General features: G+C 48.3%; 1 protein-coding gene across 1 annotated transcript in view; it reads right to left on the bottom strand.

Annotated features, from left to right (window-relative positions):
- Positions 1-20767, bottom strand: part of LOC144822537 (aldehyde oxidase 1-like) — a 661088-nt gene that overhangs the window by 244364 nt on the left and 395957 nt on the right. Inside the window, exons 23-24 of the mRNA XM_078680183.1 lie at positions 9476-9563; positions 7039-7125 (exon numbers count right to left, since the gene is read on the bottom strand). Of these exons, the coding sequence (XP_078536309.1) occupies positions 7039-7125; positions 9476-9563 (175 nt within the window). The remainder of the gene's footprint in view (positions 1-7038; positions 7126-9475; positions 9564-20767) is intronic.

Genomic DNA, 20767 nt, shown 5'->3' with positions numbered 1-20767 from the left:
TATCGCGTTTTATAAATCCTCTTTTCATTTCATGAACCAGGAGAAGCCACCTAGGAGAGAGATGAACTGAGGGAGATCAGTGTTCTTCCTCCCGTTGTGTAGGTGGAGCCATGATCTGCGGGGTAGCTTTCTAACCCGCAGCTGTGGAGATGGTGAAGATGAGCTTCTTGACATCGAGAGGACTTGTGGGGATCCTGCAGCCGACACTGAAGGTTCCGAGAGGTCTTTTGAAGTGAAATGGCGTCCCCTTGAGGTCAAATGGTGTGACGGTGTCGAATGTCTGGATGTTGAGCAACTATCCACCACCAAGACCTGCGAGTCCAATGAAGGCGATCTCTGCCTTGATGTCGGTCGTGTGTGTTTCGACATCGACTGATGTTCTGTCGTTGGAGACTTGTTTTTTGATGTTGGGAGAGAAGTACCCAACGGAGTACCGTGTCTTGACTTTAAATGTGGCGAAGGTGTCGGAGAAAACCTACTCGACGTCAACCTTCTCGATGAAGTCGATCGAGGCCTTGACATTGAGCGCCCTCTGGGATGCAACAGAGGAGTCCTCCTTGATGTTGAATCCTTTTTCACCGTCGCTGATGATTTTGACCTCAACGTTGATCGTCTTGATGGCTGGGATGGAGGGATTTGCTTCTACTTCGAACCTTTAGATGTCGCTGATGTTCTATGCCTCGACATTGACCGCCGCCTTGTTGACGGCAACGGAGGGCTGTGCCTCAACGTCGAATGTCGTACCGAAGGCAACGACAGAGAGCAGTGTATTGACGTTGGGGGAACCTGCAGCAAAAGAGAGCGACTTCTCAATGCCGACCGTCGCCTGGTTGACGTTCATGGACAATTTGTCACTGAAGATGTACCTCTAAGCTTGGAAGACTTCGACGACAACCGATGTTCTCTCGCCGGCAAGCCCGCCGCAAATGGAATTGTTGTCGATGTTTTCTTCGCCAGTGGAGGCATTCTCAACGCCGAGTCTGACGCTGATGAAGAACAGACTAGAAGGTGATCTGGGTCTCTTGTTCTTTTGTCTCACAGGAGACCTGCCTCTAGAGGTAGTAGCTTTACCCTTTTCTGAGAGTCCATAAAGGCAAATCCTTTCCCTTTATTTGAGACTCCGTCTTGATAAAGACTGGCAGTGTTGACAAGTTTCAGGAACATGAGAATCCAGAAGGCAAAGGATACAGAGAGAGTGGGAGTCGGTTCTGGCCTTATTTTTGCCACAGGAAGGGCAAGGATCAAAAAGGGAAGGCATTTCTGATAGATATAAAATGCCAAACTCCCCAAAAAAGGGTAAAGAAATACTCCAACAGGTGTAAAATGTCAAAGTAAATAGGGTTTTAGATGAAAATGAAATATAATATCTGATTGCAAAGTCAAAAATCTGTGGAGCTGGGTCCTGACTGACGGAGCCGGAAATAACAACTGACCTAACTGTCAACCCTGAGACATGATGGGAAGCTGGGGATCATAGCTGCCTTAAAGGCATGGTGCCAGTTTGTATGATTCTCTAAATTTGCTTTCAGTTTCTGTGCTATTGAAGTTACAATACAGCCTATGGGCTAACAATGCCTGCTTTTTTCTTTGCAGGACTACTTTTCTGCTGTTCATTAAAAGCAGTTCAAGTATCTTCTGGTCTTTTTGGTTTGTTGGTATACGTGCAAAGATACGATTTTACAGCTTTGTTTAGCCTGTTGCGTCTGGAAGGCTGCATTGATTGTTTTTAAAATTATATATTTATGTATATATATAGAGCTGCATATATATATGTTTTCATATATACATTTGATATATTTTCCGGGGTCCCCGTGCATGGGTGGGTATATTCAAGTGCTTATGACTATTGATGAGGATCCCCTGGAAGAGAAAGTATGCTTCTTGTAGATCTATCAAACACATCCAGTCCCCTTGCTGGAGATGAGGATATATTTGATGGAGAGTCAAAATGCAAAACTTTTCCTTCCAGATGGATTTGTTGAGAGTGCGCATATCCAGAATAGGTCTGAATTCTGACTTTTGACCTTTCTTCCGCACTAAAAAGTACCTTGAGTATACTCCTTGACTCCATTGAGATACAGGAACTTCCTCGAAGGCTGATTTTCTTAGGAGAGTGGATACTTCCTGCTGCAGTACTTGCAGCTGGTGGCACTCGGATTTAACTAGAGCGATCGCCGGAGGCTGATAACGAAAGCGTAGAGAGTACCCATTATGCAACGTACTTAACACACATTGATCTTTTGTAATGCTGCGCCTGGTATTTGGCTGGGTGGTTGGCTATACTTCCCCCCACTGGAGTGGGATACGGCGATTGGGGTGGGTGAGTGCTCTATGTTTTGATAGAGCTTTTGTTGAGGTAGCAGATTGATGAGGGGCCCCTCTCCCTCTGGGGGTGTGACACCCCTGATAGTGAGTTCTGGCTTGGTGCTGCTGCTGTTGGTGCCGGTGCCACTGAGGGGTTTGAACCCTCTGATGGAAGGGCCGGTGGTCGTATGGCCTATATCTGTGCCAGAACACTTTTTTCTTTTCTAGCCCTACCACCTTCAAGTTGTCTAGCTCCGACTACATTCTTGACATTTCGTCATCAGTGTGTTAGCTGGATAAGGAAGATCCTGAGAAAGGGAAATTTCGGATCCGTCGCTGAGCTTCAGATTTTAGCGCAGTAAACCGAAGCCAGGATGAACGTCTGGCACAGATCCCCTGCATAAGAATGAGCAGATAGGGTTGCTCCATCAGCTGCAGCATTAATAATTTGAGTAGCCACCAAACCTCCTTCTTGCAATACCTCCTCAAAATCTCTGCTATCCTCCTTGGGAAGTGTGAGCTTGTGCTCGGTTTAGAGCAAGGATCGAGGACTACACAGGGGTATCTTCAGGAGTCTTTATTCTTTTTACATATGTGACGTTTCACAAAAGACAGTCTGTAACAGGTCGATCATTCTTCTTATCGTGCTGCTGTTAGCCCTGGGTCCCGCAGTTTGAGTCTCTTCCTTTTGGCGTGTTCTCAAAAAGAGAGAGGGGGAATGATAAGTGCAGTGCTCTTGTTGGTCACGTATGGAAAGGGAGGGAGGGAACACCCTGGTGAGTTCAAATGGCTTCCAACGACGTGAGAGGAAAATGTGAGGGAGGGCAAGTTTGTAAGGTAGGAGACACAAGAGTCAGCCTACTACTCCCCAACTTTCTCCCTCCTCTCAGCCCACCCGCTGAAGTGCTGAAGTACCTGGCTGAGCCTCCTCCAGGAGTGTGGCTGGGTGCAGCACAGGAACGGTGGCCTCCTGGCTCTAATGGTGTCCTGGTCTCCAGTCCGGTCCTCTTCAGTAGCAGTGCTTCTTCCATGGGAGTCGGCGTCTCCAAAATGCCCGCTGCTTGGGCGTTCACCTCGTGTCTTCCGGGGTCCTCTGTTTTATGATCGGCATCTGGTTCATCTCCTTCGGCGATTAGTTCCGGCGCTATGATGTGGTGTCCGGGGGAGTGGTCTTCGGGTCTCGGCTCCCAGTTAAAGGTGTATTGTCCTTGAAAAGTGGATTAGTGGAAAGGAGCTCGGGTATTCAGTCCAGGGTGAAGGCTCGTCTGTCTGTGGAGAAAGGAGACGTTCTTCTCCGTCAGGCACACTCCACCACTCTGTATCACATTTGGTAGCCTTCAGGAGCGTAGGGGACTTGTGACAGGAAGTTTTTTGCAGTGTTCGCAGGCATCAGAGGAGTGAGACTCAGGAAGGCAGAGTATACACACAGATTGCGTGTCAGTTTTGGCCTTCTTCTTGCCACAGGAGGGACAAGGATCAAAAAGAGATGGCATGTTGTGACAGAAAAATAGCAAGTTTCTGTCAGAAAAATGGAAGTACCTCACTCTACAAGATTCAAGACGCAGGGTGAAAGGTAAAAACCACGAATAAAAGTTGAAAATGATTGAATAAAAGTCAAAAATAGACAGAGCTGTAAAATCCTGGCTCCTGACTGAAGGAGCCGGAAAAAACAACTGACTTAACTGTCACCCCTGAGGCATGATGGGAAGCTGGGGGTAATGGCTGCCTTAACCACTTGCATGCGGCCGCGATTCTGCGCCTGTGCGGCAGAATCGCGAGTGGGCGGGTTTATTACGGCCCCCAGCCGTCATCAGCACACGAGACCCATAGTGCAGGACGGATGGGGGCCGTCATCAGCATGCAAGGGGTTAAAGGTACGGTACCAGTTTTTGGGACAGATGTACAACCATTTATTGCGGTTGCAAAGGGGAATTCTGCTTGTTTGCGACCGCAAAAAAAGGTCTGACCATTAATATTCACCATATTTTGCGAGTCGCTAACACATTAGCAACTCACAAAATGTGTTTTGTGTGAGAGTGAAGGTGCCATTGTGTGATAGTTGGGGTAGAAGGGTGTATAGGTGTGGTTTGTAGGGTTTTGTAGTGGATTTTGAGACACTGAAATGGGTAGGGTTTGTTTGTAGTAAATTAGTAGAGTACATTTGCTGTGTGTGTGTTAATATGTTTGTGGATGTGGATGTGTTAAGGTGGGCGATGGTGAATGAAAAAAAAGGGCAGCATTTCTGGCCCTAGGCCCAACCAAGCCGATACAGGCAACTTCCCTTGTCCTCTCTGCCCTTAGCCTCAATGCCTGGGCTGAGACGCCCTGTGCCCTAAGCTTAAATAACCCTAACTAATCACATCTCTAGCCCCAAGCCCTAGGACCAATAGGAGACCAGGCTCTTACAGCCAATGACAGCTCTAGTCCTAGCAGCCAATCAGAGACCAAACCCTGAGCCCTAGGCTTAATACAAACCTTAGCCCAGGAACCAATCTGAACCCCAGACCTATCAGCCAATCAGAAACCTAACCATACGTCCAACAGAAACACCAGATATAGCAGCCAATCAGAACACAGATGTAACGTCCAATGGCAACCTTATATAAGGAGCATGTGACCTCATGCACAGGTTGCTGGCAAGGGTGCAGTGAGCTGCTCCTGAAGAACAGAACATCCTTTGATACAGACAGGTTCAATCCACAGTTGGTGGTACACATTTGCGAGTTTATAAATATATGCATGATTATGTGCAGTTCAGTAGACCTGGATTGTATATAGTGTCAAACAACTGGGAAAGGCTAGCGGGCTTATTGGTCAGATTCCTTACGTATGATCTGTTTATAATGAAAAAGCAAGTAAGCCTTACTTATTTATTGTGAAAAGCATGTGTTAACGGCAATAAAGTTTTACGGGTAGATTGTGATTGCAATGTGCAAATGCCTGTTGGCAGGTATTTTGTGATATGGAATCTCCCAGATTACTGTAATAGGCAAGGGTTTGGTGTTTGAACCACTCGAACCATGGGGATAAGTAATTTGCACTATGACAATTCTTACTAGGCACTATTAGGGATTTTATATTGTTTTGACAAATGCCTTTTATACATATTTTCAATTTGATTGTGTTATACCTGATATTTGCCAGTGGGAAGACCAACTTATATCTCCCAAAATAGATGAGATCAATCTCCCATAGGGTACGATTTGCGCACAGTGCTTGGCTTCTAGTTGGAAATAGATTCTAACTAGACGCCCAGCACCCGTGCGACCCGTTGGATAAAACGGAGAGCTATTAACACCTCGAGGCATTGGGATACATTGGGAAAGTGTACCCTCGTCCTGAAAATACATAACGAGAAAGCTTTTCAGCTTCTACATTGATTTATGGTACCCAATGGGAGATTGATCTGATCTATATTGGAGATGTATGGTGGAGATATAAGTTGGTTGTTTCCTGAGGTGAACTAGGTGATTTGATAGCGCATCACCATATTAGAGATTTTCAAAACTCACACTTTTGGTTACAGCCATTAAAGGAAATGTTCTGACACTCTTTTTTTCTGCACATTGGGATTGGTTTATGGGGGGCGTCCTTTTGTATTATCACCTATCTGAGTGTTCCACGCCAGATTTTTTAGATAGTTATATTCTTAGGAGGAGCATATCTTGTTGTCCTGAAGAAGGTGGTTTTGTATTTTTTAACCCACCGAAACGCGCTCACACCGTGTGTGTTAGATTTGAGGAACATATGATCACATTCTAAAAGAAATTGGAAATTAACCCAAATTACTGACAGATGTGATTGTCTTGTATGGTTTCTCTCCTCTACATGATTGTATTTATGTTGATATTTATGTAGATACATGTTTTATGTCTTGTTTTTATTGATTCAATTTTAAATTTATGAAATGATTGTAACACATTCTGCTACATTGAAGGAAAAAAAAACCTGTCATTAAATTTGGAGACATAAAGATTCGGTAATTGTTCAACATTCAACTCGTTCAAGCCTGAGGTTAAGTATGTGTGGTGAATGGATGCTTGAATATCTGTTTTTTTGAACGTCAGTGGTTTCCAAAGGGAGTTATTTATGACTAGAAAGTCTTTTATAGAGCTCTGCCCCTTTTGATTGTAGGGCCCCTCTTTCTTTATTTGATCTAAATTTAACTTAACAACATTCTTTATAGACAGATTACTGAAAGGGCTAAGATGGTCCTCCGGTCTGGTAGACAGTTGACCTCACACCATCCTGTAACATATCAGCCCTTTACTTACATGGACAAATCTTTGACTAGTTTTTCCTTGCCTTCCTGCCACTACCTGAGGTTGTATGTGGGACACGTAGCAGATAGTGCTGTCAGGACCTCTCATTTTGTTGAGAATATTGTGGCATACTGGAGTGTTATGGCAAAGGCACAACACTCCAGTATGGCATCCTCAGCTTTAAGCACACATCACCCTGACTCTAAATTTGGAATAATCCATTATTACCAATCCTGTTTAAAATGTGTCATTACATTTCTTCTGCAATGGGTTTGGCACTCCAAACTTTAAGTGAGGACCTGAGAATAAAAGGAGCACAGCAGAACAAAAATGGATATCATCTGAGAATCTGTCTTCTAAGAGTTTGCAAAACTAAGTGTGTAGATCTATTCAAAGTTTCAGCTGAACAATGTGTATATAGCAGAATGTACATGTACATATAGCAGAAATACACTACTTGAGCGAACCTTACCAGAATAGACTCGTCAGGTGTGCACCCTGCATTGCTGTAATGTAAGATGTCCACAGCCATAATGCGCCCATCATTCATGAATCCCACCTGGAGAAAAAGGTGTCAGGGATGTGTTGATTACTAATAAATGTTCACTATAAAGCACAGCTGAATAAAGAAAATTACAGATAACCATAACTAATTTCTGGCAAAATATTGTTTTTCTTGACCAATGACGGTTTTCGTGAATCCACTTAACCTTTTTCAGTTTTATTATCTGGAAAGATAATATTTTATATACTAGTCAGTATCTGTTTCTGCATAGTAGGAACTTGTCAATACCACTTATACAACATTATTATCCTTTTAATAAAGTTAGAGTATGCCAGATGTATCCAAGGGATGTATAGAGGTTACACATATTTCTCATATGGTTACTACAGATCCACTTTATTGAGCCACATTCATTGCTTTATTCCTCAAAATATGATTTTATTTCATATTGGAAATGCATGCATTGTATTTTTGCTGGTAAGTGGAATGTGTGCTTCTTTGGTTCTGAACCTCTTCTGATGTGGTGTTTAGGCATTTTTTTATCTAACCAGACTTTGCTATGTTTAAGGTTGGTGTAAATTCCAGAACTGTAAATGTACTTGCAGTAATGTGAAATTTCTTAGGCATATGCATGGTCTGAAAAGCTGAGTCGGGCCGAGTTGGAGGAGTGTCACTACACGGAGTTCCACAAAGTTGGAAAAAAACTCTGTGGACGCCACAGCAGGTATGTGCATTTTTTTATTAATTAAATTAGGGAGGGTGGAGGGGCCAGCTAACTCCGCTCCACCACGGAGTCGGAGTTTTGCCTGCAGGCCGGGTTCTCAACGGAGCTGGAATAGGCAAAACTCCAGAAACTTTGCTGGCGGAGCAGAGTTCTCCACCCGGGGTTACTTTTCAGAAAAGAAAAATATCTATTACGGTTCAAAAAAGAAGCAACAGTCATATTAGATTTTGGCGTGGTCTCTGTACAAAATTAGCAAAACTGGTGTTTTGGTATTTATAATAAATGTATAGCTTTTACTTTGTTTTGGCAAACAAATGCATTGGGTTACAAATAACATCCGATGAAATGGATGTCTTTTTGAGAGTATTAGTCTATTGCTATGCTATACAGAGTAGGAGGAACTAAGGTATACAAAAAAGTGATGGATGGAATGCTTGAATTAATCTCAGTCACTGGTAATTACTCAACCCCATACCAGTCCATTTTTCTTTTTGCCATTTTGCACACCGAGCAACCTCAGTTTGGACGCAGATATATACAAATCACTCTTGACTCTGCTTTAGTGGAAACAGCCCAGCCCGAACTGCTAGGCAAGGTTCTTCCTGACCTGGAACGCAAGAAACATAGGACTGGTTTTGCCCTAGTTAGGGCTCCTCGGACAGGTATAGCTTGGTTGGCAGTACGGGTGGACTGCTCCCATTGGAGCAGGGTTAAGACTGATTGGCATATGGTTGGGTCCAAACTGAGGTAGCATGGTGTGCAAAAAAATTATCGACTGGGCTCCGACTCTGAGAAACTACCAGTGGTTGAGATTAATTCAAGCATTCCATCCATCACTTTTTGTATACTTCAATATGTCACCCTGAAAGGGACAGGTATGCCCAGACATGAGTCCTGTGTACACTGTGTCACTGGAACCAAGCTATACCTCTCTGAAGTGCCCTAGCTAGGGCAAAACTTGTCCTGGATTGCTTCTGGTACGGTTCTGGGAGGACCTTGCATGGCAGTTTGGGCTGGAGTGTTCCTATTGGGGCAGGGCCAAGACTATTTTCCATATGGCTGGGTCAAAATTAAGGTGGCGTGGTGTGACAAATAAGATGGACTGGGATGCAGCCAGCATAATTATAAGTGGTTGAGATTAATTCAAGCATTCCATTAATCAATTTATTGTATACTTGTGTATGTTGCCCTAAGTGAGACGGAAATATGCTCAGACGTGAGTCCCATGCACACTGTCACACACACACACACACTAACGAGCCCGAAATAGGGAGAATTGATGCTGAATTACATCTGTTCCAGTAAGGGAGGACATTGCCAGGCAGTTCGGACTGGACTGTTCTCATTGTGGCAGGGTCAAGACTCATTTGCATATGACTGAGTCCAAATTGAGGTGGCAAAATAACGATGGACTGGGATGTGGCCCAAATAATTACCAGGTGCTAAGATAGTTCAGGAATTCCATCCATTATATTTTTGTATACTTTAGTATACAGAGGAGGAGTTCAAACGTGTTCATAGGAGTCTGCTGCTGGCACTGCTGTATGTGAGGGTTGCTGAATACCAAGGGATGACTAGTCTTGATTACACTCTATGCTTTTAACATTTCCTGTCTTTTAATTCTACTTGTGCAAGTTCTTGTTCATCCCTTTATTTTATACTGTTCATTATTTTACCCACCTTATACTTTCCAAGAAAAGGGTGTCGCCCAGCTGTCATTAGCATATCAACATCACGTTCTAAAACACAGCGCACGGGGAGGCCGATCCTGAAGGAAGCATAATATATATGTATTCAATTGTGTTTTCAAGAACAGTATACTAGTAAATGTGTTATTTCACTCTTAATTTATACACAGTACTGTAGATTGCTCAAAGTAATTTGCATACACACTGTTTGCATGGTATTAATCTAGAGAGATAGCAAGTATATTAATCATACATAATTCATTATCTGCAGACTCCAGGAATGCTGTAGGACTAGAAGGTAGGACAACATGCAAGACAGTACCTTCTGGTCAATAAACTGCATTTAAAGAAGAAAAACATTAGAGGGTACAGGATACAGTAGTACCTTGTGATCATGACTTGTGTTAATCGGTACTGCAGTACTTTGTGGTCAAGACTTGTATTAGAAGGTACGGTAGAACCTTGTGTTCTATACTTGTATGAGAGGGTTCTGTAATACTTTGTATTGAAAAGAGCAGTAGTATTTTGTGGTAGATACTTGTATTAGAGGGTACAGTAGTACTTTGTGGTCAAGACTTGTGTTAGAAGGTAAGAAGGTATTATTGTATCCAGTGGACAGGACTTGCATTAGAAGGTACTGTAGTACTTTGTGGTCGAGATATTTTGAGGGTACTGCAGTACATAGTGAACCCGACAAGTATTAGGGGATACTGTAGTAGTTTGTAGTCAAGACTTATATATTAGGGCACAGTAGTACTTTGTGGTCAAGACATGCTTTAGAGGGTACAGTAGTACTTTGTGGTCAAGGCGTATATTAGTAAGAACAGTACTAATTTGTGATGGATACTTGTATTAGAGGTTAAAGCCGTACTTTGTGGTCAAGACTTGTATTAGAACTTATTATATTACTGTAGTGAATTGGGTTCTAGCACAATTTGGAACTCCTACTACTCACTAAGCTATACAAAGCCACTACTTACCACAGCCCTCCTCAGGACTCATGAAAACACCACACATAGACACATTAAATACCAACCTGAGAAAGGAATAATACCAATGACCACACACATACAACTAAAAATACTGAAAATCTAAAGCAGGGGTCTTCAAACTGTGGGGCGCGACCCCCAAGGGGGCTGTGGAGCGATGCAAAGGGGCTCACGCCTTCACAGTCATACTTCTGCCCAGGCCCAAGGGCTTCAGCACCCTCCTGCTGGGCAGTGTCTGGAGTCATCTCCAGCCGCCCGAGTTTTTCACAGGTCTTTAAAGACCATTTGCATATTTAAATGCCTTTGTAAACTGGTTACAGAGGCTTAGTTTTTTTCCTGGGTCCGGTACCCCCTGGGCCCCCACTCTGCCTGTTCCTTACATTTGTATTTTACAATTACTGCTGTAGAGTGAGAATGCATTTAATGAAAAGGAATATAAAGTAGGGTTGTCAAATGAACAATCATTTGCAATGCAATAGGTCTCGCATTAGAAAAGTTTGAGCTATTGGTATTGTAAATGACACATTTTTTTATTTATGTGTTGGTTTTGAAAATAGCGAAATTAATAGCTTTGTCATTTACAGTGCCAATAGTTTTAACTTCGCAAATGTGACACCTATAGCATTTGTAATGGAATATGTGTTTTATTTACGTGACTTAGATGTATTGATATCACAAATAACATTGGCTTTTTAAAAAAAAAAAAATTAATACTTAAATAAAAGCTATTGTAATTTTTAATGGCAATAGCTCAAACTTTTGTAAATAACTTTTGTGAAGATCATGTTCAGTGTATTTTATTGTGACGCAAAATCCAAGAACAGAAGTGAAATATTAACATCTTTTTGTGACATTTTTAATAAAGCTTGAAATATTGAGGAGGGGCGTGGCTTGGCCACCAACGAGAATGGACGCGTGAGCACGAAGCTCCATGCCCGCCTTCTCATTTATCCTGATTGCCTTTGCCCTGATGTCCCTGGTGAGTCGGGAACGATCCCCGACCCCGGCGTGTCCATTGTGGTTCGGCCTGGAGCAGTGAAACTAGCTCGGCGGCGGCGGATCAGGGGGCTGCTGACGGACCCCCGGAGGCGGCGCCGGCCATTTTCCTGCGGCCAGTGCGGTCGGCCTCATCCCCGGCCTCGATTTGCTGGCTGGCTGCTTTGGGGCGAGGGCCTGCCGGTCTCCTGTTGCGGCGGGGGTTGGGGCTCCGGCGTCGCTACCGTGAGGCGGCACTTGGCAGCAGGGAGACCGGAGCCCTATTGGAGACCTCTGCGGTACCTTGTGGGAGAGGCGGCCAGTGGCGGAGGTACCGCTTCTCCCCCTGATGTTGGGACCCGTGTGGTGAGATCGCTGCCTGGTGGCGGACCAGGGGCCTTGCAGGCTGTGACCCTCGGCGTGCTGGGGGCAACCGGCTGTCGCGGAGACCTCTTCCGCTGGGTCCGATTGAATTGCTGAGTGGCGCTTATTGCACCCGATGAGCGTGGGGCTGGACGCGGCCCCTGATCTGGCTGGCCCTGCACTGGCGCAACTTTGGAGGGGGTGATCGGCTGGTCCGGGGTATCGGCGGGCCCTGAGTGCCGCAGAGGTGGCGGTATCACGGACAGCCTGCGGACTTCTTGTGGTGGCGCGGATCGCCTGCCGCGACCAGCGGAATCACTTTCATCCCCGGCCTTGCATGAACAGGTGCTGGATCTGCACTGTGGACTTATCGGCTGCCACTGACGGCGGGAGTTGAGGGCCCAGTGGAACATCCGGAGGCCCGGCGGGGCCTGACTGTGGAGGTGGCCGGTTGTGGGAGCATGGGGGTGGCCGGACTCGCGGTGCCCCCTAGGTGTTGGCCCTCTTTGGCTGGGGCGTGCAGCCTATGCTACTACCCTGATGGCGCTTCCTGGGGTTTCGCGATACAAAAGTGGATGATGGACGGAGCGTTTGAGCAAATCAAACACTCACCCCCAGTCAACTGATCTGGGTTTAATCCATCACCATTCTTTAGCTCACTCGGCCACCCCAGTTCAGACATGGCAATATGCAAATCAGTCTGACCCTGTGCCTCATGGGAACAGTCCAGGCCAAACTGCCATGCCATGTCTTCCCTGTACCGGAAACAAGCATCCTGGGACCGGGTTAGGATTCATAATCCTCATCAGCCAGGCTATCTTGAATCCAGTGGCCAAGTGAGCAAGGGACTCACGTCTGAGCATACCATGCCACACTTAGGGCGAACGAAGCGATACAAAAGGGGATGATGGATGGAGCGTTTGAGCAAATCAAATACCCACCCCCAGTCAACTGATCTGGATTTAATCCATCACCATTCATTAGCTCACTCGGCCACCCCAGTTCAGACATGGCAATATGCAAATCAGTCTGACCCTGTGTCTTATGGGAACAGTCCAGCCCGAAATGCCATGCCATGTCTTTCCTGGACCGGAAACAAGCATCCTGAGACCGGTTTCGGATTCATAATCCTCATCAGCCAGGCTATCTTGAATCCAGTGGCCAAGTGAGCAAGGGACTCACGTCTGAGCATACCCTGCCACACTTAGGGCGAACAAAGCGATACGAAAGGGGAAGATGGACGGAGCGTTTGAGCAAATCAAACACTCACCCCCAGTCAACTGATCTAGGTTTAATCCATCACCATTCTTTAGCTCACTCAGCCAACCCAGTTCAGACATGGCAATATGCAAATCAGTCTGACCCTGTGCCTCATGGGAACAGTCCAGCCCGAACTGCTATGCCATGTCTTCCCTGGACCGGAAACAAGCATCCTGGGACCGGTTTCGGATTCATAATCCTCATCAGCCAGGCTATCTTGAATCCAGTGGCCAAGTGAGCAAGGGACTCACGTCTGAGCATACCCTGCCACACTTAGGGCGAACAAAGCGATACAAAAGGGGATGATGGACGGAGCGTTTGAGCAAAACAAAAACTCACCCCCAGTCAACTGATCTGGGTTTAATCCATCACCATTCTTTAGCTCACTCGGCCACCCCAGTTCAGACCTGGCAATATGCAAATCAGTCTGACCCTGTGCCTCATGGGAACAGTCCAGCCCGAACTGCCATGCCATGTCTTCCCTGGACCGGAAACAAGCATCCTGGGACCGGTTTCGGATTCCTAATCCTCATCAGCCAGGCTATCTTAAATCCAGTGGCCAAGTGAGCAAGGGACTCACGTCTGAGCATACCCTGCTACACTTAGGGAGAACTAAGCGATACAAAAGGTGATGATGGACGGAGCGTTTGAGCAAATCAAACACTCACCCCCAGTCAACTGATCTGGGTTTAACCCATCACCATTCTTTAGCTGACTCGGCCACCCCAGTTCAGACATGGCAATATGCAAATCAGTCTGACCCTGTGCCTCATGGGAACAGTCCAGCCCGAACTGCCATGCCATGTCTTCCCTGGACCGGAAACAAGCATCCTGGGACCGGTTTCGGATTCATAATCCTCATCAGACAGGCTATCTTGAATCCAGTGGCCAAGTGAGCAAGGGACTCACGTCTGAGCATACCCTGCCACATTTAGGATGAACAAAGCGATACAAAAGGGGATGATGGACGGAGCGTTTGAGCAAATCAAACACTCACCCCCCAGTCAACTGATCTGGGTTTAACCCATCACCATTCTTTAGCTCACTCTGCCACCCCAGTTCAGACATGGCAATATGCAAATCAGTCTGACCCTGTGCCTCATGGGAACAGTCCAGCCCGAACTGCCATGCCATGTCTTCCCTGAACCGGAAACAAGCATCCTGTGACCGGTTTCGGATTCATAATCGTCATCAGCCAGGCTATCTTAAATCCAGTGGCCAAGTGAGCAAGGGACTCACGTCTGAGCATACCCTGCCACACTTAGGGGTTTCTTCGGGTGGCAGGTGGCCCCTTGAACTCGGCGACCGCAGACCGGTACCTGCTGATGGAGCGCACCCCCCCTCGCCTCGGAGGACATATTAGCAAGGGAATACCTCCTGGGGTTCGGCAACTGATGGGACACTGATGCCCAGCACTACATGGGAAAGAGTGGATGCTTTTCCCTAGTAGTAGAGTAGACTGTGACTTCTCCTTGCACTGGGGCAGTGACGCTGCGACTGGGATGGACCGAATGCGCCAGCTGCCGCACCTGGTTTGCCTCTGGTCCTGCTCCTAGAGGTGACTCGGAATTGGCCCTTCCTAGCGACGTCTGCCCTGGGGGGCCAGCAAGGTAAGTTGGGTCTAAATGTGGAGGTTCTAGGGTCTTACAGGGTTGCGGTGACATTGACAGGCGACCCAGCCCTGGGAATGAGACCATAGTTTGTACCGTGGAGTTTCCAGACCGTCGACTTCAGTGAGTGCCCCAGGTGGATCTTACCTCAGGGGACACCCCGCAGGGGCAGAGACTAAGTGCAGAGAGACGGCCGCCGCCATGGGGAAGCCGCACCAAAAACCGCCTCCTGACCCCGCAGAGGACTTACCGTACACTCTGGAACATGATTCACCCAGTGACACTATGGCGGGTCTTCAGCAGCACCAGCTGGATCAGATCCTGAAAGCCATTACTGACACAAGGGAGGCCTTACATCACGACATCACCCAGGTATCCACGAGTTTGGGCCTACTACGGGCAGACCATGGAAAGTTGGCGGACCGGGTCAAACAAACAGAGGCTCGATTGGGTGAGCTGGAACCCACCCACAAGGCGACGGAGACCGCCCTGGAAGAACTGCAGCGGAAGGTACAGATGCTGGAAAGGAGGGCAGAGGATGCAGAAGGACGCAATCAACGTAACAATATACGCGTGGTGGGCCTGCCCGAAAAAGTCGAAGGGACTGACATGGTGAGCTCACCGTGTTCCGGCCCGCCCCCTGCAGCTGGTCGGCCCCCTCGGCCGGTTGTTGCGCGCCTCCTGCACTTCAGAGACCGGGAATTGTGTTACAGAGATTTCGGGCGATGGGACCTTACCAGGTGGACACTGCCCGGGTTTCCATCTACTCCGACTATTCTTTTGAGGTTCAAAGGCAGCGCTCCTCATTCCTGGTAGTCAAGAAAGCTCTCCGGGATGAAGGTATCCGTTACTCCCTGTTGTTTCCAGCCCGCCTACGGATCATGCTGGAAGGCAACTCCTCCTTCTATAACACCCCTGAAGAAGTGTGGGACTGGTTGGAATCATACAAGGCCGGGACTGACGCTCACCCGAGGACTGGAGAAGAACGGGATACAGCACCTAAACCTAGACGGAACAGGAGGAACAGGAGACAGCCAGCGACTAATCGTGTCCCCTCCGTATCGCAGACTGACTTGGAACGCAAGGAGGCCCTCAAAGCCGTCTCTACTATTTCCAGAGTGGTGCAGTCAACGTCAGCAGCGGACTCGGGCTCGCACAGGGGGTCAGAGGATGGGACATCCGAGGGCTCGAGAGGTGGTGGTCCGGCTCTGCCTCATGGCACACCGGGGACTGCAGATGGCCTTCTTGATGAATGATCCCTGTATCTTTCTCACTGTGGTATAGTAAATAACTGTATGCTATATGATGGGGGGCGGGGGTGGACTGTTCATCCCGTGGTGGTTGAGAACTGCTGAGCCGATGGCAACTATGTATAGTGGATTTTATTGTTGACTGCCTGGGAGTGTGAGGCATCAGGGGAGTCATATGGGAGGTCGGGTTAACGACACTAGTGAGACTCATTGTCCGCATAGTTGCGGCGCTGACCCCCCCCATCTCACACTTGCTGTGAGACTCTGGTAGTTGCCAGAGACTTTCTTCAGTTGGGATTTGTATTTAGATGGGTCCTACGTTTCAGTGCCTGTTCTGGGGGTGGGTGGGAAGAGGGATTGTTGGGCTGCTTCGGGTTTGGGGTTTCGGGGGACTGTCAGTGCGTCTGGGGTTTTACCAATAACTCGAACTGCATGTGTAATTTTGAATGGGGACCCCACCTGAATTGAAATGTGTAACTTGGAATGTACGGGGACTGAATTCCATGCTGAAAAGACATAAAGTGCATGCCTGTCTTGTTCGCAGAGGGATCCAGGTGGCTTTCATGCATGAAACACATATTGACCAAACAGAGGGGCGGGCTTTGCAGCGCAGGTGGCGGGGTCAACTGTTTTATACTACATACTCTGCCTTTGCACAGGGAGTTTTAATCTGGGTGAGAGCAGGAGTTCAGTTTCAGCCTTTGGTGACCTTGGTGGATCCTGATGGGAGATTTGTGGCTGTGTAGGGCCGGCTTGACGGAAGGGATTTGACGCTCTGTAGTGTTTATGCCCCGAATGTAGAGCAACCTGTCTTCTTTGCGCGACTATCGGGAAAGCTGGCTGCGGTCTTAGCGAGCGCGGAGGGGATTTTAACTCAGTGATAGATGTGGAGTTAGACATATCACACCCACCATTAGCGCAATCTGCGGTTCGGAGGATGGCAAAGAGCAGGCGAGAGTGGCAATGCGGATGGGGATTGGTTGATGCATGGCGAATGCAACACCCTGCCGAGAGGGATTATTCCTTCTATTCCCCCCACACGATCTGCATGTCCGACTTGACAGCATTCTATGCTCGCCTGATGTTCAGAGTTTAGTCCGCCATAGCGAGTATTTGGTAAAAACGATCTCTGACCACAACCCTTGCTTGGTGGTGGTCTGGTGGACTCGGCAGCGCCAGACTATTCCCACGTGGCGTCTAAACCCGCTGGCGCTGGAAGACTCGGCCTTTAAAGCCACGGTACAAACCGGTGTGGAGGGCTATTTTACTGCAAATGAGGGCACGGCATCGAGTAGGGCCCTTGAGTGGGTGCCTTCAAGGCGGTGATTAGAGGGGTTTGTATCTCGGCCACAGCCGGGGCCCGCAAGACCCTCCTACAGGATCTCGCACAGAGCGAGGATCGGTTGCGCGCTGAGGAGCGAACTAGCCATGGAGATCCTGAGGCTCACGGGGCCATTGCGGCTGCTCGTGAGGAGGTTGCGACACAGATGGAGAGGCTTCGCTGCTTCGACCATAAGGAATTTCTCGTTCGGGCTCATGCTGAGCGCGACAAGGTGGGCTCCTTACTGGCTTGCCTGGCCAATCCCGCGACTCGTGGCACTCCGATCTTGACTCTATCCACGGCGGAGGGGCGCTTGGTCTATACCCAATCAGAGATCAACACCCAGTTCTTCGAGTGCTATGAGTGCCTGTACAGGAGCACGATGCCAAGTGCGCCTGAGGAACTTGACAACTTCTTACTTGCAGCGCGGTTGCCGCGTCTCGATCCGGACCATGTGGACCGCTTGGGCGGGGAGATCTCCGTGGGAGAGATACGCACGGCTATTAAACACATGGCTCGCCGCAAGACCCCTGGCGCAGATGGCCTGCCGATCGAGTTTTATGCGGCTTATGCAGACGTATTGACCCCGCGGTTGTGTACTGTTTTCAGAGAGGCCTGGGATACCGGGGCTTTACCTGCGACCGCTCGTGAGGCCATTGTAATACCCCTATTGAAACGCAGAGGAGACGCCAGCTCTCGTTCGGCCTATCGTCCACTATCCATGCTCACAACTGACTATAAAATCTTGAGTAAGGTCCTTGCGACGCGACTTCTTGCTCATATGCGACCTTTGGTACATACAGATCAGGCGGGCTTCATTCCCCAACGCACCACTGCTACTTGTGTGCGCCGCCTACTCCGGGTCGTGGGGAGTGATGTCGGAGAGCTCCCGCAGGCCGCGGTACTCTCGATTGACATCGAAAAGGCCTTTGACAGCGTAGAGTGGCCATACATGCTCCGGGTTTTAGAGGCGTTTGGATTGGGAGAGCGGTTTGTGAAGTGGACTGCCTTGCTCTATAAAGCAGCCACGGCTCGAGTAAAAACGGGTGCCACGATATCGGCTGCATACCAGGTTGGTCGTGGGACGCGCCAGGGGTGTTCGTTATCCCCCCTGTTGTTCGCGCTGGCCATTGAGCCGCTGGCTGCTCACGCTCGGATGGGCCAGACTTATGAAGGCCTGGCTCTGAGGGGTGAATCCCATTACATCTCCTTATACGCAGATGATCTGCTGATGTTTTTGGCAAATACTGGCGACTCGCTTCGTGGAGCCAAACGTCTCCTCCTTGACTTTGGTAGCCTCTCGGGACTGCGGGTCAACTGGGGGAAATCTTGCCTTTTCCCGGTGGCCCCATAAGAGAGAGAACCCCAAATGGAGGGGAACCTTCGCTGGGAACACTGTTGCCTCCCTTATTTGGGCACGCATATCTATCACTCACACTTAGACCTGTTGGAGGGCAACATCAATAGGGCGATCAGGAACTTGCAGAGTTCCATGGGATTCTTGCGGGCCCTGCCCCTGTCAGTAGCGGGACGGGTGGCGTTGCTGAAAATGGTTGCACTTCCTCATTTATTGTATTTGTTCCGCACCCTACCAGTGTGGATACCGGTGTCGATCTTTCACAGACTCCGGTCCTTAACCTCGGGGTTCATCTGGGGATCGGGCAGGCGCTGTGTTGCTCTGACCACTTTGATGCGCCCCAGGGCAGATGGGGGGCTTGCAGTGCCGGATTTTGAATGGTACTATCTGGCGGCGCAATTGCAGTGGCTTACTCAAGCGGTGGCGCGAGAATTCCGTGGACCGGAGGTGCCACAGGGCAGGCTGTTTCCCAGGCATGTTATCTCTTTCATAATATTAGGCCAGAAGTTGGACTTAGCTCAACTCACTTTTGAGGAGCGTACTCTCCATCTTTGCTGGCTTCGCAGTCACAAGCGCTCAGATACCACTCACCCGTACGCTCCCGAGATTCCTTTGGGGATGTGCACGGCCCTCCCGCATGGAGGTGATTGGTCGGCGATGGCAACATTGGAGGAACTGGGGCTGCACATGATTGGAGACCTTTACAGCGATGGGGCACTGCTGACCTTTCAAGAGTTGCAAGACAACTATGGCCTTCCGAGGGGGGATTATTTGCTGCACGCCACCCTAGTGGCTAGTATTCAGAAACACTGGAGTACAGGGCTTACCGAGCCGCCGACATCCGCCGGTTGCTAATATGTGGTTATGGCGGCGGGTAAATTCAAGGCCGTCCCTTGCCTTTACCGGAGACTCTCGACAGGAGCCCTGTTGCCCCTGGACGGGCTACGAGGCAAATGGGAACTGGATATTGGGAAACCTATCCCTGAGACAACGTGGCCTCAGTTGGTTCGGCGCGCCTGGAAGGGTACTCGGAATGCTCGGTTCCAGTTAGTCCAGTTTTTCACGCTCCACAGAGCATACTTGACACCTGTTAAGATTTCAAAATACTTTGGGGGCACCACATCGCTATGCCCGAGATGTAGGAAGAATGGGGCTGATTTCGCCCATATGTTTTGGTCTTGTAGTGGACTGACTGGCTACTGGGATGCGGTGCTGTCTTGTCTGAATGCTGTCACGGACCGGCGGATAGAAGTGGATATGGGCACCTGCTTGCTGCTCTGGTTTCCTCACACCCCCGAACATAAGTCACTAGCAAGTTCTATGACCTGGGCCTGATTTTGGCTAAAAGGGAAATCACCATGCCCTGGAAATCAAGCCAGGGCTCTAGTTATTTGAGATGGAAGACCACTCTTCAGTGCTGGGCAGGAGCTGAGACCACGCTTAGACTGCAGCAGGCCAGGTGCTTAGACAACGACAAAGCCTTAGAAGTAGCCAGAGCATGGGAGGCCTTAGTGACAGCGCATAAACGACCAGGGGTTAGTTCGAGTGAAGAGGAGGATGAGGTGCTGGCGTAGAGCTGGCAACCTAGCGGGTAGACTGCTCCCAACACAGACACCATGATGGCACACACACAGTATGGACACTGGGGAAACTGCCCCCTAACACAAACAGACATGTTCAAAGGCACTACTAGGTGGAGGGTACCTATTGATACTATCTTTGTTTAAGGTTGATTGCGGGCACACTGACAGGGGTGGGGGGGTCAACGGGAGGTGGGTTCTGTGGGGATTGTTTCATAAAAGGCATAAGTACCAATAATGTGTATCAATCTTGAGTTGTCAAACACTGAAGTGATATATTGATAGATGTTCCTTTTTGGATACGACTGCCAATAAAAAATGTGTTTACAAAAAAAAAAGCTTGAAATATTGAGAGAACATATTAGAACCAGTTGTTGTTGAATGGTTGCACAGATTGATGCTTTGGTGGCGCTAAGTGATGTGATGGCGACGAGTGATGCTGTGGCGTTCAGTGATGCTGTGGTAGCGCATAGTGATGTTGTGCTGCCCCATAGTGATGCCGTGGTGGTGCTGAGTGATGCCATGGTGATGCGATAGATAGATAGAGTGAGTGCGATAGATAGAGTGAGTGCGATAAAT

This window comes from Lissotriton helveticus, chromosome 3_1, assembly GCF_964261635.1.
Source record: "Lissotriton helveticus chromosome 3_1, aLisHel1.1, whole genome shotgun sequence".
Classification (NCBI taxonomy): domain Eukaryota; kingdom Metazoa; phylum Chordata; class Amphibia; order Caudata; family Salamandridae; genus Lissotriton; species Lissotriton helveticus.
The sequence above is the reverse complement of the archived record's forward strand: the minus strand, read 5'-3'. Positions and strand labels throughout refer to the sequence as shown.